This window comes from Carassius gibelio, chromosome B23 (assembly GCF_023724105.1).
Source record: "Carassius gibelio isolate Cgi1373 ecotype wild population from Czech Republic chromosome B23, carGib1.2-hapl.c, whole genome shotgun sequence".
Lineage (NCBI taxonomy): Eukaryota > Metazoa > Chordata > Actinopteri > Cypriniformes > Cyprinidae > Carassius > Carassius gibelio.
The window spans coordinates 2,116,571-2,138,638 of NC_068418.1; the positions used below are offsets into that span (position 1 = coordinate 2,116,571).

Genomic DNA, 22,068 nt, shown 5'->3' on the forward strand with positions numbered 1-22,068 from the left:
ATATATATATATATATATATATATATATATATATATATATATATATATATATATATATATATATAAAGAGTGTAAAGAAAAAAATATAAAGAGTGTAAAGAAATACCCTTTGTGAGAAGCAATTAAACCAGCGGGAGTTAAGCAGATCATAAGTGTATTTATTTCTTGTTTCATTAGTGTTTAGCTCAGTTATCGTTGCTAGGAAACGCTTGTTTGTTTACTGTGTTGAGACGTGCTGCGTTTGGTCTCGTACTCTATCGCATAGAGTTAGGGTTAGGGTCATGTTGTGCGCTTGCTCAGACCTTTGTTGTGATAAACAGTAAAGTGCGTTTAGCTGAATTCAATTTCCTTTTTGTCGGGTTTAAAAAAGATTAGTATACCGCGGCAGCGGTCGCTGCAGCCCTCCAGTTAAGCCCTCCTTGTATTAAGACCGAAGAGTGTAAAGACCATTGACTCTACCGTGCGACTCCATCGGGCAGGGACACAGGCAGGGAATATAAGGACTGTTTTGATGAATCTCTTTTTCTTTCTCTTGTTTAATTTCTGTTTCAGTTGTTTTTTGTTTATAACCAAATCTTACTTTGTGTTTTCAGATCCCTACTATCACTACCACTCGCAAACCACACATCACACAATGTAGACAGTGCAATCTTAACAACTCTGCCTATATCTGCTAATACACTACTTTATTTTTTCTATTGGTCTCTTGAATTGCAAGTCTGCTGTAAACAAAGCCGATTTCATTACTTCGAAAGTCAAGTCAAGTCATCTTTATTTATATAGCCCTTTAAACAAAATACATTGCGTCAAAGCAACTGAACAACATTCATTAGGAAAACAGTGTCTCAATAATGCAAAATGATAGTTAAAGGCAGTTCATCGTTGAATTCAGTGATGTCATCTCTGTTCAGTTTAAAAAGTGTCTGTGCATTTATTTGCAATCAAGTCAACAATATCGCTGTAGATGAAGTGACCCCAACTAAGCAAGCCAGAGGCGACAGTAGCAAGGAACCGAAACTCCATTGGTGACAGAATGGAGAAAAAAACCTTGGGAGAAACCAGGCTCAGTTGGGGGGCCAGTTCCCCTCTGACCAGACGAAACCAGTAGTTCAATTCCAGGCTGCATCAAAGTCAGATTGTGCAGAAGAATCATCTGTTTCCTGTGGTCTTGTCCTGGTGCTCCTCTGAGACAAGGTCTTTACAGGGGATCTGTATCTGGGGCTCTATTTTTCCTGGTCTCCGCTGTCTTTCAGGGATGTAGAGGTCCTTTCTAGGTGCTGATCCACCATCTGGTCTGGATACGTACTGCATCCGGGTGACTGCAGTGACCCTCTGATCTGGATACAGACTGGATCTGGTGGCTACGGTGACCTCGGAATAAGAGAGAAACAGACAAATATTAGCATAGATGCCATTCTTCTAATGATGTAGCAAGTACATCGGGTGTTATGTGAAGTGTTTCCGGTTCCGGTTTTCATAATTAATGCAGCCTAAAAATCCTTTAACAGATTTGGATTTTAAAAGCATATTAGTATGTTATGTGTAAGCCAGGATGAAGAGATGGGTCTTTAATTTAGATTTAAACTGCAAGAGTGTGTCTGCCTCCCGAACAATGTTAGGTAGGTTATTCCAGAGTTTAGGCGCCAAATAGGAAAAGGATCTGCCACCAGCAGTTGATTTTGATATTCTAGGTATTATCTAATTGCCTGAGTTTTGAGAACGTAGCGGACATTGAGGATTATAATGTAAAAGGAGCTCATTCAAATACTGAGGTGCTAAACCATTCAGGGCTTTATAGTAATAAATAATATTTTAAAATCTAAACAATGTTTGATAGGGAGCCAGTGCAGTGTTGACAGGACCGGGCTAATATGGTCATACTTCCTGGTTCTAGTAAGAACTCTTGCTGCTGCATTTTGGACTAGCTGTAGTTTGTTTACTAAGCGTGCAGAACAACCACCCAATAAAGCATTACAATAATCTAACCTTGAGGTCATAAATGCATGGATTAGCATTTCTGCATTTGACATTGAGAGCATAGGCCATAATTTAGACATATTTTTGAGATGGAAAAATGCAGTTTTACAAATGCTAGAAACGTGGCTTTCTAAAGAAAGATTGCAATCGAATAGCACACCTACACAGCAAAATCCCCAGTGTTAATTTAACACTCTGAGTGTGGACTCATATAAACACTGAAGCAGTGTTAAAAGTAACACTGAAGCAGAGTTGAAGTTAATGAGATAATTAAGAAGTTAATTGAGTTATGATTAAGCATTATTGAAGACACCTGATGTTAACAAGCAGAATCACAAACGAGAAAAATCACAATTTGTGTATCACCATTATAGTGGTCAGTGTTTGCTTTAGTTGGGATCTTGGCTTGTAACTTTTTATTTTTAAAGTTTGTTTGTCAAACCAAGAGAAAAAATCATCGCGTGTTGATTATTATGTTTTAATGTAATCGTTGATTGACATGAATCACTGAACTCATTTACAGTCTCTTCTCAAAGTAAAACATGTTCTGATAAACAGACCAACTCTGAACAAAACTAGATACAAAAAAATTAACATAAAAACAGCAAAAATAAAATATAGTTAGAATAAAAAGTTAAAAAGACAGTTCAGCTCATAATTTATTCATGCCGTAATGCATGATGGGAGCTATGGATGAGTTTTTATTGGCTACAACATGCTTTTTTGATGGTCACCGTTGTTGTGATGCTCACGCTGATTCCTGATGTCTGTGTGTCCAAGCAAAAGATTACCTTTTTTTTTTTTTTTACGTCGAACTAACTATTAAAAACATGTCATACTATGTCAGAAATGCTGGGTTGCTTCGTTTTCTTTTTCACTTAATTTATGTATGCAGTAAAGAAACTTAAACTCAGGCATTCAGGTCACTCTATAACAAATCATAATCAATGGCACACATGATTGCCTTTGCTGTGGTCTGTCTGTATGATATAATTCAGTCACCACAGCCACATAAAATCTAAAGATAATAACTGAAGGGTCAAGATCCCAACTAAAGCAAACATTGACCACTATAATGGTGATACACAAATTGTGATTTTCTCGTTTGGTGATTCTGCTTGTTAACATCAGGTGTCTTCAATAATGGTCAATTAACTCAATTAACTTCTTAATTATCTCATTAACTTCAACTCTGCTTCAGTGTTACTTTTAACACTGCATTAGTGTTTATATGAGTCCACACTCAAGAGTGTTAAATTAACACTGGGGATTTTGCTGTGTAGGTTCCTAACTGATGACGAAGAATTGACAGAGCAGCCATCAAGTCTTAGACAGTGTTCTATGTTATAATTAACACCTGTTTTTTTTTCAGAATTTAGCAGTAAGAAATTACCCGTCATCCAGTTTTTTATATCGACTATGCATTCAATTAGTTTTTCGAATTGGTGTGTTTCACCGGGCCGCGAAGAAATATAGAGCTGAGTATCATCAGCATAACAGAGAAAGCTAACACAATGTTTCCTGATGATATCTCCCAAGGGTAGCATATAAAGCGTGAAGAGTAGCAGCCCTAGGACTGAGCATTTAGTTTAATATAATGTAATTAATGTATTAGTCATTCAAAGCTTAATCTCATGGCCCTAACAGAGACCTGGATCGAACCAGAGGACACTGCTACACCTGCAGCACACATTTTCCCACTCCCCCCGTTTGACTGGAAGAGGTGGAGATACTGGTCTACTCATCTATAATGACTGGAAATGTAATCCTTTAGGATCTTTGGGTATCAACAGCTCCTTGAATCTCATTCAGTTACTGTTAACTACCCTCTTAAAATAAATTTTGTAGTTGTCTATCGACCCCCAGGACTACTGGGTAACTTTTTGGATGAATTAGATGTGTTGCTCTCAACCTTTCCTGAGGATTGTACTCCCCTAGTTGTGTTTGGATATTTCAATATCCATCTAGATAAACCTCTGTATGCTGATTTCCACACTCTGCTTGCCTCTTTTGATCTCAACCGAGTGCAAACTACTGCTACTCACAAATCAGGCAACCAACTGGACCTTATTTTTACATGACACTGCTCTACTGATCATGTTCTGGTTACTCCACTGCACACGTCGGATCACTTCCTCCTCAAACATGTCATCTTTCGACGCAACCTACGCACACTTTCATACTCCCAGGTATCTGCAATGGTTTCAACTTCACTTCCTTCCCCTAAACTGTTTGCATCTTTGGATGTTAACAGTGCTACTGCTCCACTCTTAAATCTTGTTTAGACACTGTTTGCCCCTTGTCTTCCAGGCCAGTAACACCCCTTCTGCCCCTTGGTTATCTGATGTTCACACCGTTCTAAGCTTAGAGCTGCTGAAAGGGTGTGGCGCAAATCCAAAAATACTACTGACCTTAATTTGTATCAGTCACTCCTATCTTCCTTCTCTGCTAATGTCTCCACTGCTAAAATGACATACTACATTAACAAAATAAACAATTCGTCTAACTCTCGAATTGGCATCTCAGGAACCACAATTCAATGGTTTGAGTCTTACCTGTCAGATAGATCCTTCAAAGTATTTTGGAGAGGTGAGGTGTCCAAATCACAACATCTAACTACTGGGGTACCTCAGGGCTCAGTTCTTGGACCACTTCTCTTCTCTGTCTACATGGCATGATTAGGTTCTGTCATTCAGAAACATGGCTTTTTATACCACTGCTATGCTGATGACACTCAACTCTACCTCTCATTCCATCCTGATGATCCGACGGTAGCTATTCACATCTCATCTTGCCTAACAGACATTTCTTCCTGAATGATGGACCATCATCTTCAACTCAAACTTGCCAAGACAGAACTGCTTGTGATTCCAGCAAACCCATAGTTTCATCACAATTTCACCATCAAGTTAAGCACATCAACCGTAACTCCTTCCTTTATGATTGATGATCAGCTGACTTTCTCAGGCCACATTGCTAAAACTGTCCGATCCTGCAGATTTGCTTTATACAACATCAAGAAGATCAAGCCCTTTCTTTCGGGAACCTGCTGCACAACTCCTTGTACAAGCTCTTGTTTTGTCCAGGCTGGACTATTGCAATGCCCTCTTGGCAGGTGTTCCAGCCAATTCTATCAAACCTTTACAATTAATTCAGAACGCGGCAGCAAGATTAATTTTTAATGAGCCAAAAAGAATACACGTCACACCTCTGTTTATCAATTTGCACTGGCTTCCAATAGCTGCTTGCATAAAATTCAAGGCATTGATGTTGCCTACAAAACTACCACTGGCTCTGCACCCATTTACCTAAATGTGTTACTTCAGACTTATGTGCCTCTACAAGCTTGCATTCTGCATGTGAACGTCGCTTGATTGTGCTATCCCAAAGAAGCACAAAGTCACTTTTACCGACTTTTAAATTAAATGTTCCCTCCTGGTGGAATGACCTCCCCAACTTAAGTCCTTAGCCATCTTCAAGAATCGGCTTAAAACACATCTCTTCCATCTTTATTTGACCCTCTAACTTTACCAATCACTATTCTAATTATATTTTTAAAATACTCTTAATCTCTAACTTGCTTTATTCTTTTTTTATTATATCTGTTTTCTTTTTATTATTTATATTATTTATTTGTTATAGCACTTATTTATCATTGCTCTTTTTGTTGTTTTTGACTGCTTCCACTGTCCTCATCTGTAAGTCGCTTTGGATAAAAGCGTCTGCTAAATGAATAAATGTAAATGTAAATATATATTAAAAAAAATTAAATAGGGGGGCGGTGGGTGGGATATTTAAGACCCCGATATACTTCAAACAAAATCGAAGAACCAAACTGATATGATGTCATTTCAAACAAAATCAGAACGACATGAAGTTCGTTTTGAGTTTTTACAGCAGTTTGAAACAGCTGTCTAAAGCAAACTTCCTGGAGGAGTTCGTTTTGGCTCCTAAACACCTATGAGTTTCTATTGGTCCATGTCGGTTACACAATCAGTGGGTGTGTTCTGCAGCTCCACCTTCTTTCACGCCCGATTTATTTATTTCTTCGGTTTGTTTCTCATTCCATTGAGATCAGGCAAGAGAACAATATCTCCGGCCTAGTCACTAGTAACATGAATACACTGGAGTGTCAAATAGCTGAGCTGGCACAAATCTTCATCTGAGCGATCACTCGTGGAGAAACTTTTAAGATTCAGAGAAAGCATTTAATTCCTAGAAAGAAATTGCTTGATGTCGACGACCTGGAGTTATGAGAAACATCTGAGACAAGTTTTCCAAAGCCATGAAAAGAATAAAAAGAAAGAGTAAAAATATGAAGTAGCAAGTAATAAATACATGTGTTTCAAATAAATGTTACACCATACTGCTGCTGCTGCTGCTGCTCCTGCTATTATTTTTAATAAGCGAATGTAAAGGGTATGTAATAAATGAAATGCCAAATGAACAAACAATAATAAACCTTTGTTTTTATCCAAAGTCAATTATGACACCACGTAAAATATAAAAAAGCATAAAAATGTATCCAGTTTAATAAAATAAATGAACACTAATAAGAAAAAGTAACGAACTAATTCCAATATTTTTTCCACAACATGCTAAAGTTTTCAGACTATGAGAAATTCACACTTCCTATAAAGGACTGATTATGGTAATGGTATGGTTCTTTTGTATTGAAAACATGGTGCTTGACTCTGAACTGCTGCTAATCATTATTCTTTTGTCTATAATATTCTGATTTTTAGGGGATACACGCGAGCGTCGTGACATGTTTACATTAATCTACACCCCACCTCCAGTAGCAAGGGGTGTTGCAAAGTTTGGAAACAGTTTACCGCCATTTAGCCTTTTTGAACTTCTTTTTGCCCCCAAATGAAGAACGAAAACAAACTTTGTTTGAAGTATACCGGGGCCTTTATACATAGATATTTCTCAGTTATTAATTCAGATCAATTAATACGCTATGTCATTTTACTTCAGGCTTCTAGATCTAATGATTGTAGATAAAAATAGCTAACAAAAATGAACCAATTTTACACTGCAAACACCTATGTCAGCTTCTGCTTGTCCATGAATTCTGGCCCTGATAACATAACATGGGGAAAGAGTTGAAGGACAGCAGATTGAAGATGATTTATTCAAAATACAGTGAAAGATCTTAGCATGCTTACAGCCCATCCAACAATGCACAAAACCTGACAAGGAATGCTGAAAACACAATGGCTTCAATTCACAGGCTAATAGACTAAAAAGAAACAGATGAAACCCATCAGGACATAACAAGGGCAATGTGGGACAGGAACAGAGTACAAAGGAAAAGTATAAAACACAAGTCAAATATGACTCCTGGAGCCACTGTCCCCAAACAACCAGTTACAAAGCTCTCGCCTGGAAGCTTCTAGTAATCCTGAAGACCTCAGTTAGCTGGTTCAGGTGTGTTTAATTAGATTTAGGGCTATGCTCTGCAGGAAAGTGGCCCTGCAGGAACTGAGTTTGATGCCCTGGTCTACCTCATGGTAAATATGACTTCATGGGCTCATTCAAGTCGATTTGAGAAAAAATACAATAAATAAAAAAACAGGTCCTTGACAGCTGCTAGTCAGAGCACAACAGTTAGCCGCTGTCTGGTGTGCTCCTTCTGAACATTGAACTGCTGGTCCTTGTGGTGATATTGCACGCATTACTAGTGATATGATATAAATATGAGAAGAAAAAACCTTGAACAGGTCCCAGTGTCCTGCATTTAGCTGCATTCTATATCAGTCAGTGAGCTGTTCATCACTGATCCACTGGGCGGAAAAATGCCTTCGTTTTAACTTGTAAATTTTCCCTTTGTTAATTATGTAATGAACTGACAGCCCAACTGTGCATATGCAAGGTGAGTAGCTAGTCACAACAAATATTTCTTTCCATTTCTTTGTCTCCTCCAGGCAGCCAGTTATATTGTGCTGAACTCCTTCTGTCTGATGAAATCAAAGTTGACTAATCCCTTACTTGAATGTGTTTATTGTGTGTAAAGGAGTGACATAATTGTCTGAATAATTCAGGAATTTGATTTCTTTGCTGCATTTTGTTGGGGAAAACACTTGGATCAATGCATTTCATTAGGATGCTGTCCCACATCAACAGTGCTGCATGAGTCTGCCTAACCCTGTGCTCTCTCTCTCTCTCTCTCTCTCTCTCTCTCTCATTCACTGCTTCCTTCTGCGCTCTAACAGACACATATAACAACCGTAAGTACTTCAGATCCCTCTGTATTACTTTATTTCTTTGAATTATTATAAGTAGTGGTATTAGTATTATTGTTACAATTATTATTATATTATTGTTGCTTTTGTTAAAATAGTCACAAGATGTTCACAAGATATATATTCAGATTTTTTTCCTCAGTTGTCTGTTTCATTTAGATACATACTTGCCTGTTGAATATTAAAAACAAATGAGAGAAAAAACAAATGTCGGATCTCAATGTCTGGCATGCAAATCAGCTGCTCCTGCTCATCTCCAGACTGGATCTCTTCTCTCCACCATCCCTAATTGCACATTCAATTATTAGATATGTCAGCATTAATGTTTTTATACCTATATTTATGTCAAACTGTCACACCGTGTGTCCCAACCAAACATGACACAATGTGATAAATAGTATATTTTCCATGTAGTTTTTGTCCTAACCATTCGCGACAATACGCGAAACAGGATTCTATTTTAGATATTTATTTTTTTCTTTTTCTGACGTCGCAGTAGGAATAACATACAAAATATAATTATCAGGTAATGATTATGTGCTTTAATTAAAGTTAAAAGAGTCTAATATGTGTGTTTGAATATTATGTTGCGTTATCTTTATAGTCATAGTGAAAGCAAAATATTTGACTTCAGATCTTGAATATAAATTAAAGCAAACTTGTATGTTGTGAACTTGTAACTGTGAACTCACTGTGAACTAATGTTTATTCCATAACAAAGATAATATTTCTTCTGTCACATCGTTATCTACACTGATCATCTGAACTTGGTGTCAGTGCATCATAAATAGAGCAAGGCATCAGTTTTCTGTCGTGCCGTGCCACATCAGCATCACTGATTATAATGGGTTCTGTTGTACTTTTGTTGCGATGCGTCTGGTTTAGACACAATGTAATCTCGTTTTCTGCTGCTGCGTTTGAATTTTCATACCACATTATTTAAAATGAGCGCAGGCTAAACATTTTTCCTCTCCTTGGACTAATGTTGCCTGCAGGCCGCCTTTTGAAGAATCTTGTACTAAAACAATGGATAGATTTGGTCACTATTTTTACAGACTTAATTCAAATGTTTAAAGGTGTTTTAGGAAACAACATGAGAAAAATTGATTTGGTTCAGGAGCATTTATTGTCCAGCAGATGTGAACTCTACCTTTAACACAAAACACTGCTTACAACCATGGTTTCTTGTGAGTATTCTGTATCTTTTCCCCAGTAAAACAAGCTCCAACGATCACAGTTCAGCCCGTGTCTCACACTGCTTTCTCTCTGGATGATGTCATTCTGGCCTGTGAAGCCAGTGGAGACCCGGCACCCAGGTGAGTCTGACACGGTCCTTCCTTCTGCCGAACATCAGCCCCTTTGCTACATTACTGTATGTCAAATCATCAGAACCAATTGTTTCAGATACTGTAAATGTGAACAAAATGTACATGATTGTAGACACCCAGGACTTGAAAAGTCATAGACTTCACAGTAAATGATTTATGGTGATTCATAATCTCTTTGACATCACTATATACAGCAGGGCTGCCCAGTTCTCCTGCCGTGTCGCAGCAGGGTTTGGACTGAATGCTGCGGGACGGTGGATCTCCAGGAACAACTCAGGGCAGCCCTGATATTTGTGCTAAGCTTTTACAATAATTGCTCAGTCATCCTCAGTGTGAAAACCACACAGTTGCTAATGGAAAGGGTTCACATACTGTATGTGAAAGATGAGCAAAGAATGTCAGGAGCTGGAGGATTTTACTGAAGGGCAGACATGATGAACAAGGGACTCACACACAGCTATTACAAAGCAAACAGTTGTGGATCACCCAGGTAATGATATCAAGAACCAAGCCAAGGCGAACGGCTCATTATTTTGTGTTGTGGATCATATGGAAACATCTGTAGTTCAGGGCAGTGAACTTGCAAGCACAACTGTACACGTGTCTTATCGGTCCCACTTTAGATTTAAAATTGTCTTTCTTTTCTCACCTTACTATGACAGCTTCCGCTGGGTCAAAGATGGCAAAGAGTTTAAGAGGGAACTGTTTGAGTCTGGGACCCTGACAGCAGAAGATAAAGAGGAGCTCCGATCCTATCAGGGCTCGTACCGCTGCTACGTGGCCAATGAGCTGGGAACCGCCGTCTCAGACCTGGCGCAGCTGATCACAGAGCGTGAGTCTCTCCTCTAGCGCCACAAGCACTACGTCTCAGTGGTTACGACTGGAAAAGCAGCATGGTTACTTGTGCACAGAAACCCAGATGAGCCTCTCCATTCTCCACAATGGCACAGTCATCAGCTGTGCTCAGTATGACAGCATGCATCAGTATGAGTGGAGAAAACAAGCGCACCCTGGGTGATGAAACACAGATTGAGAGTAAAATCTGCAGCAGCAAGTGCCGAGCACAGAACTGGCACCTAACCCTAACATGTAATGGAATCACATTTTTAAAATGCTAAATAAATGTAACTAGAGTCAGTTACGGGTTACTGAGAAAAAAAAAAATGTGTAGTTAAATTACAACTACTTACGAAAATGTTAAATGTTAGTGTTATTTCTTCAAAGGCATTGTTCGTTTCCAGCATTTCCGTTCATATCTATGCAACAATTTGGTTTCTTCATAGCTATTAAACTAAATCTTATGATTATAAATCTTTATTTAACCTCAGAATGATCTCAGAGTTAAAAGAGGTGCTGAAGTCTGATTTTGTGGTGGCTGTGTTTTAAAATGAATCTTAATTCAAGTGATGTAGGATATTGATAGTAATTAGTGTTGAGTCCAATGTAAGGTTTACCCTTTCAACAGTTTCACATATTCACTAGAAATAATACAATAGAAAAAGTAATAAAATGTATTTAGTTACATTCATTTCATAAAGTAACTGAACTAGTACTAATTACCCCAAAGTAACCTTCTCAGCACTGACTGTCACATACATACAAAAAAGAAAGAGCCAAGACTGAATTCAGGTCCATTATGGATGTGTGTGTTAAGCCAGCTGGAGAAAACAAAATGAAAGACAGATCAATATCTCAGTTAGTGAGCAGACATTATGGCTCCAGAGAGATCCGGTCAGTATTCAGATCAAGAGCGAGCTTGAGGTCTCCATTAAGCCATTCTTCACTAATTGAATTCACATGCAAAAGATGCCTGGATAACCTTGGATACATTCTTCTGGCTCTTTCACAGCCATCCCAACCTTGGCCAAAGAGAAGAGGCAGAAAACAAGATCGTTTGAGGAGGGAGACAGCGCAGTCCTCTACTGTAACCCTCCCAAGAGCTCTGTCACTCCCAAAATACACTGGATGGACATGCGTAAGTCTTCTATTGAATCTACTTTTGCCAAACTCGATTGCCCTGCATAACACTTGAATTGATTAATTATCTCTCTCTCTCTCTTTATTCATTTATTTGTTTGTTGTTCAGAGCTGCGCCACATCCCTCTGAATGAGCGGGTGACCACTAGTCTTGATGGAAATCTTTACTTTGCCAACTTACTAGTCAATGACAGCAGAGAAGACTACACCTGCAATGCCCACTACATCAACGCCAGCGTCATCCTCCCTAAAGAGCGCATCTCCATCAGCGTCACACCCTGTGTGTAGACTCTCCTCTAATCCAGTCACATACTCTCTGTTTCAGATCAAGTAATATTAGGATTTGACTTAGGAACAAAACCCAGGTTATGCTTTACAACACAAAACCAATAGAAGCGAGTTGAAGCATGTCCAAAAGCAAGTGTGTAAAGTGAAGCCTGGTGGCTGACTGAAGGAAAGGTCATCATAAACTTTCAATTCAATTCAATTCAAGTTTATTTGTATAGCGCTTTTTACAAAACAAATCGTTACAAAGCAACTTTACAGAAAATTATTTTTCTACAATATTTAGTAGTAGCTAGTAGTTTGTGCACATTTGACAGGATTTTAGAAAAAATAAAAATAATAATAATAATAATACAAGACGTAGTCAGCTAGACGATGAACTATCAATATTATTAATTAAGTTATTATATGATTCAGTCACACATTTAGCAATATTTGTTAGTTCTGTTTGTTGATTCAGGGTTAGCATCATCTGAGGTCCTCTGAGGGTCAGCTTCATCTCTTCTCAGGTGTTCTGGATCCAGACTGGAGCTTGTGTAAATCCTAGTTACACATCCCGTGGCGAAACAGAGAAACAAAATACAGACATCATTAGCATAGCTGCTGATCCAACAAAGTAAAATTAGTTTATAAAAAACCTTACCTTATAAACCTTTCCATGTAAACTAAATGATCTAATTACACTTCAAAAACATTTTCCCTAAGATTATTTCCATCAATCTTTTTTTCTATATCATACTGATGTATGTTATTTGATGCTATAAAACCAGGGTGTGGTGTCATGATTGTGATCACTACTCCGCAGTCTCAGGCTCCAAATTAAGTTTTCACTTCACTTTTCTATAGTGGAAGGAAGTGGAGACTCAACATCCATCTTTTCTAACAGTATATAGTCCAAAGAGGATGACTGAAAAAAATATATGAGTAATACTAGCACTGCGAGCAGTTACAGGACTTTGTCTAAGCATTGTAATGGCAACATATGGATACTAATGAGCAAATAGTATTTGTTATTGCTTTTTATTAGAATTATTTGTTAACTTTGTATAAGCATGTTATAAAAAATGTACTGAGCCATGAAGTTTGGGTGGGGTGAGGATTATACCCTTAAAATGAACAAATGTGGCCCTGGAGCACAAAAGCAGTCTCTGGGGTATATTTGTAGCAATAGCCAAAAACACATTGTATGGGTCAAAATAATAGATTTTTCTTTTATGCCAAACATCATTAGGACATTACATTTACATTTAGTCATTTAGCAGATGCTTTTATCCAAAGAGATTTACAAATGATAAAATATCAAAAATATTAAGTAAAGATCATGTTGCATGAAGATATTTGTAAATGTTTTTTTGCACCCTCAGACTTTCAAATAGTTGTATCTTGGACAAATATTGTCCTCCTAACAAACCAGACATCAACAGAGAGCTTTTTTTTTTTTTTTTTTTTTTAGCTTTCAGATGATGTATAAATCTCAATTTTAACAAATGTACACTTAGGACTTGTTTTGTAGTCCAGGGTCTCAAATAAAGAAATAAATAACACAGGTAAAGGGCAGCTAATGCCGTAATAAATGTATTGCTAGAAAAACAACAAAATCAGAAATCTTTTTTATTAATTAATTATTTATTTATTTTTAAGTTTTATTTTACTTAGACTTTTAATAAAAAAAAAATAAAAAAAAAAAAAAAAAAGAATTATGGACAGCATTTAAAACACTTCACCAAAGTAAAGCTCTAGGATTTGGAACCGATTATGGTCATTTTTTTTTTGTTTGTTTATAAAACAAATAACATTTTTATTATAATTTTATTAAATGTTCACATCTATGACACAGTTCCTCAGTCTCTCCTCAGGGAACCATGCAGGGTTACATACGTTACACACTTAAATGTGTTCTTCGGTTTCCACAGCTAATTCTGTGTTGAAGAACCGGCGTCCCCAGCTGCAGAAGCCAGCGGGATCCCACAGCTCTTACCTGGTGCTCAGGGGTCAAACGCTGACTCTAGAGTGCATCCCAGAAGGCCTGTGAGTATTCAGCCAGTGTTCTGTCAGTTCACAATCAGACATTACACTTCAGCGGACAACCACAAAAATAATCAGCCAAGTAACATGTGACTTGGAAATGTACTGAACGCATTTACTGTGGTTTACAAGTGTTTTGTCAGTTTAAACATCTGCTGCTGCTCTCTGAAGTTCAGAAATCACATTCCAAGCCTTACCATCAGTTTACAGACTTCAATATTCAATGCACAGAGCGTTCATCAACCATTCTTCTCAAGACAAAGACAGCACTGACACATGACTAAACAGAGCACACATAAATCCAATAAACAGGTAACAAGACATGCAGCCTATAATGGATATTATACATATGTAATATTGTGACAATAATCACCCAAGTAGAAACAGCCACATTAAAGGTCCCCTGAAGTGCCTTGAAACACGCAGCATTATTCTATATGGTGACGTAATTTCAACTGAAACAGGAAGAGCGGGCAGGACATATCTAGAAGCCTCTCCCCCTTTTTAAAAATAGCCAGTAGCGTTCTGTTTATATCTGTTCAAGTCAGAGCTCAGTAAAGCTGCATTTGACAGCTACAGTCTAATAGCTTACCCCTAGATTCAATATGAAACTCTTAGTAAAACAAAATCGTGGTCATAATCATGCAAGGCTGTGTAGTTGTAAATGTTTTTAATATATGCCGATAACGATGTTTAACTGAAATCATTTGCACCAATCGAACGCTTATTTCCACTGTCACACTAGAGAGAATTTGATTGGTCAAAAGTTTTGATGAGAAGATGAAGTATGATGTGACATCAAAAAAATTTGTTGAGCCATTTTGTTGGAAGTGACGAACTGCCAATTTCGAATGCTTACGTCTTCTAAATGCACATTTTGTCACTGTTTTGGAGCAGACTGTCTTATAGATAACCTTAAGACTAATATACTGATACTAAAACCCAAAACACTTCAAGCTGTGACTGGTGTTTGCAGAGCAAGCGTTTACTGGGAAGGTAAAATAACTGCTTTTTAATATTCTCTCTTTATTTTTGTCTTGAGTACATAAAGACAACATGTGGTAAAATCAAACAAATTCACATTTACATTCATTCATTTAGCAGATGATTTTATCAACAGCAGCTTTCAAAGAGCAGGATCAGAGCATTAATATGAATTAGATTGTTGCTCAGTTTATCATGAGTTCTTGGTCTGAGCGCTGGAGAGGGATCAGTCAGAGATGCTGATCTCATTGGACTGGGGTAGCAGCAGTCTTTAAGGATCACTTTGCTTCTGTTTAAGCCCCACTCCAGAGGTGCAGTGGGAACGGATGGACAGTCCTCTGTCTCCGGCGCGGGTCCGGATGCTCAAATACAAGCGCTGGCTCCAGATCGAGAGCGTGTCGGAGGCAGATGATGGCGAGTACACATGCACTGCCCAAAACAGCCAGGGCTCTGTTAAACACCACTACGCTGTGACGGTAGAGGGTAAGACACACACACTCCTCACACGCTGACACAGTATATAATACAACAGATCACATGCTTTTCTAACAGTTTGAGTGGTGGTTATTGTTGGCAGCTGCTCCGTACTGGACCAGGCGTCCCGAGAACCACCTGTACGCCCCAGGAGAGACTGTGAGGCTGGACTGTCAGGCTGAGGGGATTCCCACCCCAAACATCACATGGAGCATCAACGGCGCTCCCATCGCAGGTACCAACAGATGCCCAACCAAACACTGATCCACTGATGAGACCCAAAGAGCTCTCAGTGAGCCCAGAAATACATTTCTTAGTCTCTGTCTACTTACTTTGTGTAGTTTTAAAGGCTTTATTACTATGTTAAAGAAATATACCTGAATGAACCAAAAAACTTTGACACCGTTGACAGCATCACCAGGTGGCTAATTACATGAATATCCTGTAGGTCAATTTAGAAGTGAATTCTGCGCTTTCTGTAGTTCAACCATGACTTTCTCTTTTATACTGCCATCTGGTGCATAGCCTCACTACTTCATCTTATGTGTCCTTAAATTAGGGTTGCCACCCAACCCTTAAAATATGCTATCATCCAGAGTTCAAAGGAAAAATGATGTGTCCCATAATGGTGTGATAGGAAACGCATCTTTTTGTTCATCCTTTTGTCCCGTATTTAACAAAATCCAACACATTTGAATAAACGTTAAGTATTCTGCACTGTTTATAATAATAATAGCAATTATAATGTAATCAATTTCATAAGAAGTATTAGAGAAGTTCATTTTGCGTGTGATTTTGTCGTCTTTATTTTCATAGTGACGGAGTCACCATAATGTGTGCCATTAAAGCTCTTTCACAGGTAAACAAACCTGTGTGGTTTTTGCATTTTTGAACACAAGACTCTCCAGATGTAGGGCAGAGTGGGCAAGTTAGCAATGTTTCTGTCCTTAACTGATGAATGCGCAGTTTACAGAGAAGCATTCAAACAGATGTTTTGTTTTTACCTTACTATGGAAGTTACAAGCAGCGGTTGAGATATAAACAATTTGGCATTAAAAAAAAAAAAAAAAAAAAACTAAATTGTTTACATGAAAATGGGACAAATAATTGCATAATAATGTAGTCCTAATTCAACCGAAAAGATAAAAAAAAAAAAAAAAAAAATTAATCCCATCCAGGTAACAGCTGCAGAAATGTCAAAAAAAAAAAAAAAACTAATAATTAATAATTCTAAACTATCAAATTGAAAATAACAATATGAATGTTTTCTGCTGTAAGTTTACAACTTGAGCATGTTTTCTCATGGTTTATTGTTGAGCTATGAGTTCCTCACTGATCATTTTGTTGTTGCTGTTGTTTTAATGAGAGTTGAGTCGTGAATTATCTTGAATCGCTGGAGGTGGCAACCCTACCTTAGATTGACGCTTTACAAAAGTGTTTCAGATTTAGTGAAAATATCAAATATATGTGTTTATTAGTTTTATCTAGTTCTATTTTTGTGAAGCTGCAAACATCTCCGGCTCCTTGGTGTCAGTTGACATGTCTTTGCAGTGTTGGGTCAAATTGAAGGACATAAGAGGAATAGAGAAGTGTTTAAACAAGTATATATTTATGTCAGGAAATTGTCCTAAACATTAATTCTGAATGATCTAATTGATTTTTTCTTTGGTAAATGCCACCCAATAGGAAATGTGTCATTGTTTTCCTAACACTTATGAGACCCTTTTCTCTTTGTGGACTTCTGTGGTTCACGTCTAGTCAAGTCTGAGGTTTAGTTTGTCTTGGCTCTGTGTGTGGCAGGGACAGACCCGGACCCGAGACGGCATGTGAGCTCAGGGACACTGATCCTGACTGACGTTCAGTACAGCGATACGGCGGTCTATCAGTGCGAGGCCACCAATAAACACGGCAATATCCTGATCAACACACATGTCCATGTAGTTGGTGAGCACCGTTTAATCCAGTGCGCTTCGGTTAGTTGCATGATTTGCTCCACGCTGTAGAAAGGTTGGGTCACTCCAGAATGAATGAGGGTTTGTTCTTAAAAATGAATGGATTCATGCCAACAAGCATGTGGAAAATGTGAATCTTTTTGGTGCTATATGTAGTAAAGCACTTCCCGTCTGTGTCCCAGAGCTGCCTCCTCAGATCCTGACAGAAGACGATCTCAAGTACGAGGCCACAGAAGGGCAAACGGTTCTGCTGCAGTGCCGCACGTTTGGCTCCCCACAACCCAAAGTCGACTGGTGAGCGTGGGCTTTAGGTTTTGGTTTCCAAACACATTTGCTATGTTTTAAAGGGATTGTGACATGATAAATCAGTTTTCATTTACGTTTTTTGTCGTCTTTGAAGTGTTTGATGATTGAAGAAAAGACCCATTTTTATAATACAAATATAATTTGTTTTATTTGTGTATGCAGGCAGATTACCAACTCTGGTCCAGCTCTGGCCAATGCTAAAATGTCTCAGACGAGCGATGGAAATCTTCAGATCAGTGACGTGAGTGAAGAGGACAGCAGCATGTACACGTGCTCAGTGAGACACAGCAACAGGAGCATCAGTGCTGAGCTGGTGGTCTTGAGTAAGTCTAACTCCGTGCAAACCTTTCGCATTTCAGAATGAAGGGTTTTTATTTTATTTTTTATGCATAGTGCCATTCAAAAGTATTGTTGATGAAAATTCTGGTTGACATTAATATATTAGATTGTAGTAACAATAGCAAACAGCAAAAGATGATTGCAAATCCTAGCCAAAATGTTCCCTACAATGTGGGTTGAAGGAGTGAAGTAGTCCAAAAACCTAGTGCAAAAACACATTCAAGTCTTTGAATCATTGAATCTTTCTTCTGTATGTCACATTAATGAGTTGAAATGGGTAATATGAATGTCGTTTCATGTTATTGTCTCCAGACAGAACTAAGATTGTGGACCCTCCTCAGGACCTGCGGGTTTTACGAGGAGATGATGCTGTTTTGCAGTGCAGATTTACAGTGGACCACATGTTAAAACAACCCACAATTCAGTGGAAGAAGGACAAACACAAGATCACATCATCTGCTAATGATGACAAGTAAACACAGCACATAAAACGTATCGCTGCTATTTTGAGCTTATCAGCCAATCGGCAGTTAACAAAAGTGATGTCAAAGCTAACTTCCTGTTAAATCGGTTTGTTTTTGTGTTTGAGTAAATATTGTGTAAAAGTTCACTGGCCGCTCTCTTTTGAGATGCCTATATCAGCGTGTCTAACCGAGTAAAACAATCCCATGAGTACGAGAGCATCACACACGGCGACAGCTCACTGCTGCCAAAACTAGCCAGTCATAAGAACATCATTTCCCGCAGTGAATTTGCTGGTGTTTATAGTTTGTGATTTCAATGGTTGCAGATACACTGAATCCCCCGATGGTTCTCTGAAGATCACTGATGTTCAGATGGAGGACTCAGGAATCTACAGCTGTGAGATCAGCACTAAACTGGACTCGGTCAGCGCTACCGGCTCCATCGTTGTTCTGGGTGAGTCTGTCACTGACACCACACACAATCTTTGACATTGCCTTGCTTCTGAAAGATGCTAATGTGTTGGACGCTCCTCAGATAAGCCCGGTTCTCCTCACTCTCTGGAGCTGTCTGAAAAGAAGGAACGTAGTGTCACGTTGTCCTGGATGCCAGGCGCTGAAAACAACAGTCCTATATCTGGTAATCGAAATCAAATCTTTGAGTCTGCTCACAACAGCCCACCACTTGTATTCTGTTGACTCAATCCTGACACCATTATACATCCTTAGAAAGTTAAGAGACTTTTGAGCTCTGTTTTTTTTATAAACTTCTTATAGTGCCAGCAGTTTATTTACAGTATGTGTGTTATATGAACCAATCTTACACATCCACTGTGGAAAACTCCTACAGGCTTCACATCGGAGCCCTTTACAAAACACTGTTCCTCAGGCCTTTTAGTCCTAAGGGAGAAATACTGTTGAATTCTTATATGCTTACTTCAAATGTCTTTACAAATAAAAAAATATTATTTTATTTTGTTTTGCTCTCTTTTACCTAAAATGAGATGAAGTGAGTGTTATTGAACACCGTTTTATCAAATCCTCAGTATGCTCCACCAAAAAATAATAATAATAAAATAAAACTGACTCTCCTTTTAGTAGTAGGATAATCAGTTTGTCAAGAACCTTTCATCTCTGTTGTCCATCAGAGTATGTTATTGAGAGGAAAGAGAAGCAGAATCCAGGAAAGGGCCACTGGGAGGAGTACAGAAGAGTTCCTCAAGACATCACACACCTGGAGATCCACCTGCAGCCATACAGCACTTATCACTTCCGGGTCAGAGGGGTCAATGGCATAGGAATGAGTGAGCCCAGTCCTCCCTCAGAGTCATACAGCACGCCTGCAGCCAGTAAGACTCTCTGAGCTCTGAAACACATCCTACAAGTTCTTCAATGCGACAGGAGTGACCAATAACATTTGTTTTTGCCATTTTGCTTTTATTTAGATAGGCCACAGTTAAGGACAGGAAGAAAATTGGGAGAGAGAGAGCAAGTGTGTGGGATTGGAAAAGGTCCTAGAGTTGGGATTTGATCTCAGTACACAATGCTATCAGCCCCGCAAGAACACTTTTTCATGACACAGACACATAACGTTTTTTTTCACTGCAAAACTGAGTTTTCTTCCTCTGTATTTTCTAGTCTTGTTTTCTAGTCCAGTTATCTAATATTCATAAATCAAGATACATTTCCCTGACAGACAAAATGGCATAGGATTAGAAGTTCCACCCAAATCTAATGAGGAAATAATAATTTTACAAGGTGATGATTTGAATTGGTAGAAATTGATCCTTTGAAGTCTCGTGGGCAGCATGTCCAACATATAGACATCCTGAGATTGATTTCAGAGGTTCACTGATTTCCCAATCTCACCCCCCTCTCTCTCCAACTTCACTTCCCGTCTAATAACTGTCCTATCATAATTAACCAAAAAAAAAAAAAAAAACCCAGCAAAATAAATCTTTCAATAAGAAGAGAACAGCCTTCTTGTATTAATGGTCTCTCTTGCACACAGAACCTGACATGAATCCAGAGAATGTGACATCAGTGTCGACTGATTCGAACAGTCTGATCATCACATGGCAGGTGAGTAACGTTCTCCGGCGCTGCTCCGTATGAGCTGCCTTTCTGCAGGTCTCAGCTCGACACACAGAGCAGCTCATCAAGGTGTTCAGTCTGGATCATTACAGACAGGAGTTTGAGCTGAAGTCTGCAGGACGCTAACTTTCCTGGAGTCTTCTCCAAAAGAGAAAGATGTATTACATGTGACAAAGACAAAGTGATTTTGATGCAATTGTCACGATTAATCTTTTTTTTTTTTTTACTATTTTACATTTGAAAGGAACTGGAGCAACGACAATTTAATGGGCCAGGTTTTAAGTACAAGATCTACTGGCGTCAAGAAGGGGATTCACATTGGATGGAAAGCAGTGCCTCAAATCCTCCATTCATTGTGGAGGGCACCGGGACCTTCATCCCCTTCCAGATTAAAGTTCAGGCAGTCAATGAGCTTGGTGCAGGACCAGAACCAGATGCTGAGATCGGTTACTCAGGGGAAGACTGTGCGTTCTTAAACACTCTCCTGCTTTAGTTTTACCCTGTTCTTTGCTTTATCTTAGCCCAGCATTTCCAGAAAAAATATATATTTTTCAGTTAATTTTTAAAATCTTTCGACGGTTTCATAGAAATTCCTCTCAATATCTCACAGTACCTCTGGAAGCTCCTTCAAGTGTCGCAGTGTCTGAGCTGAACAAAACCACTGTCCTGGTCAAATGGAGTCCAGTCAGCACCAAATCTGTCCGTGGACACTTACTTGGCTACAAGGTACATGATCTATAAACCATCATTTATAGTTTCTGCACTTGGCTCCCAGATAGAAATTGTATTGTTCAAAAAATTTCTGACAACATTAGGTTAAGTTCTGGAAATGTTTTCAGCTGCGAGTTTTATTTTAGTTCCCACAATATTCTCCTAAAATGTAGAATAACATTCTGTAAAAACAATCTAAAAAAAATATTGATAACAATATTAGAACATTGTTCATAACAAATATGTTTTATAACTGCATGATAAAAATAAAGGCAATTTGCTTTATAATAAGAGAATTAGTTAATGTCAATGGAGGTAGACATCAATCAAAAGGTGGGTTTTCAATCAAAATTTCACATCCACATCCACAAGTCTACATCTAGTGCACTGGGAAGCTTCCTGCTAAAATCTTTATTAGAATGTTGGGAGATAATGTTCTAATAATGTTATTAAGAACCATTTTTAATGAGTTTTTACATAAAGTTATCTTACCTTTTAGCAATACATTCTGAAAACAAAAATAAAACTTGAAAACTTAAAAGCTGCTGAAAACATTTCCAGATTCTAAGCAATTCTAGAGGAGCTGCTGATTCTCATAGTTGTTTCTGTGTCTATCACTCGAGATCCATGTGAGAAAGAAAGGCCCCAGAACTCACAGCCAAAGAGGCCTGCCGATGCAAGAACCAGCAGCAGAACGGAACAGAGTGATTGTGGCTAATGGAAATAAGGAGGAGATGGTCGTGAGCGATTTGCATTTTCACTCGAACTATACACTGACAGTTGCACCTTTCAACAGCAAAGGTGAAGGTCCGCATTCGAAGGCGTATCACTTTAGCACTCCAGAGGGCGGTAAGGTAACTTTTTACAGCGCACTTGAAAACCTCTATGAATGTGGATTTAGATCAGC

The 22,068-nt window shown here is 38.4% G+C and overlaps 1 protein-coding gene across 2 annotated transcripts in view; it reads left to right on the forward strand.

The window, feature by feature from the left end:
* Positions 1–22,068, forward strand: part of LOC128011371 (neural cell adhesion molecule L1.1) — a gene marked incomplete at its 3' end in the record, with an annotated part of 50,806 nt that overhangs the window by 15,150 nt on the left and 13,588 nt on the right. Inside the window, 19 exon segments of one of the 2 annotated variants that reach the window (XM_052593700.1) lie at positions 8,196–8,210; positions 9,439–9,541; positions 10,216–10,385; positions 11,403–11,528; positions 11,640–11,810; positions 13,729–13,843; positions 15,123–15,307; positions 15,402–15,533; positions 17,099–17,242; positions 17,433–17,544; positions 17,719–17,879; positions 18,208–18,367; positions 18,686–18,813; positions 18,895–18,996; positions 19,505–19,705; positions 20,368–20,438; positions 20,695–20,914; positions 21,061–21,176; positions 21,785–22,010. In XM_052593700.1, the coding sequence (XP_052449660.1) occupies positions 8,196–8,210; positions 9,439–9,541; positions 10,216–10,385; positions 11,403–11,528; positions 11,640–11,810; positions 13,729–13,843; positions 15,123–15,307; positions 15,402–15,533; positions 17,099–17,242; positions 17,433–17,544; positions 17,719–17,879; positions 18,208–18,367; positions 18,686–18,813; positions 18,895–18,996; positions 19,505–19,705; positions 20,368–20,438; positions 20,695–20,914; positions 21,061–21,176; positions 21,785–22,010 (2,658 nt within the window). 2 annotated transcript variants of the gene reach the window in all.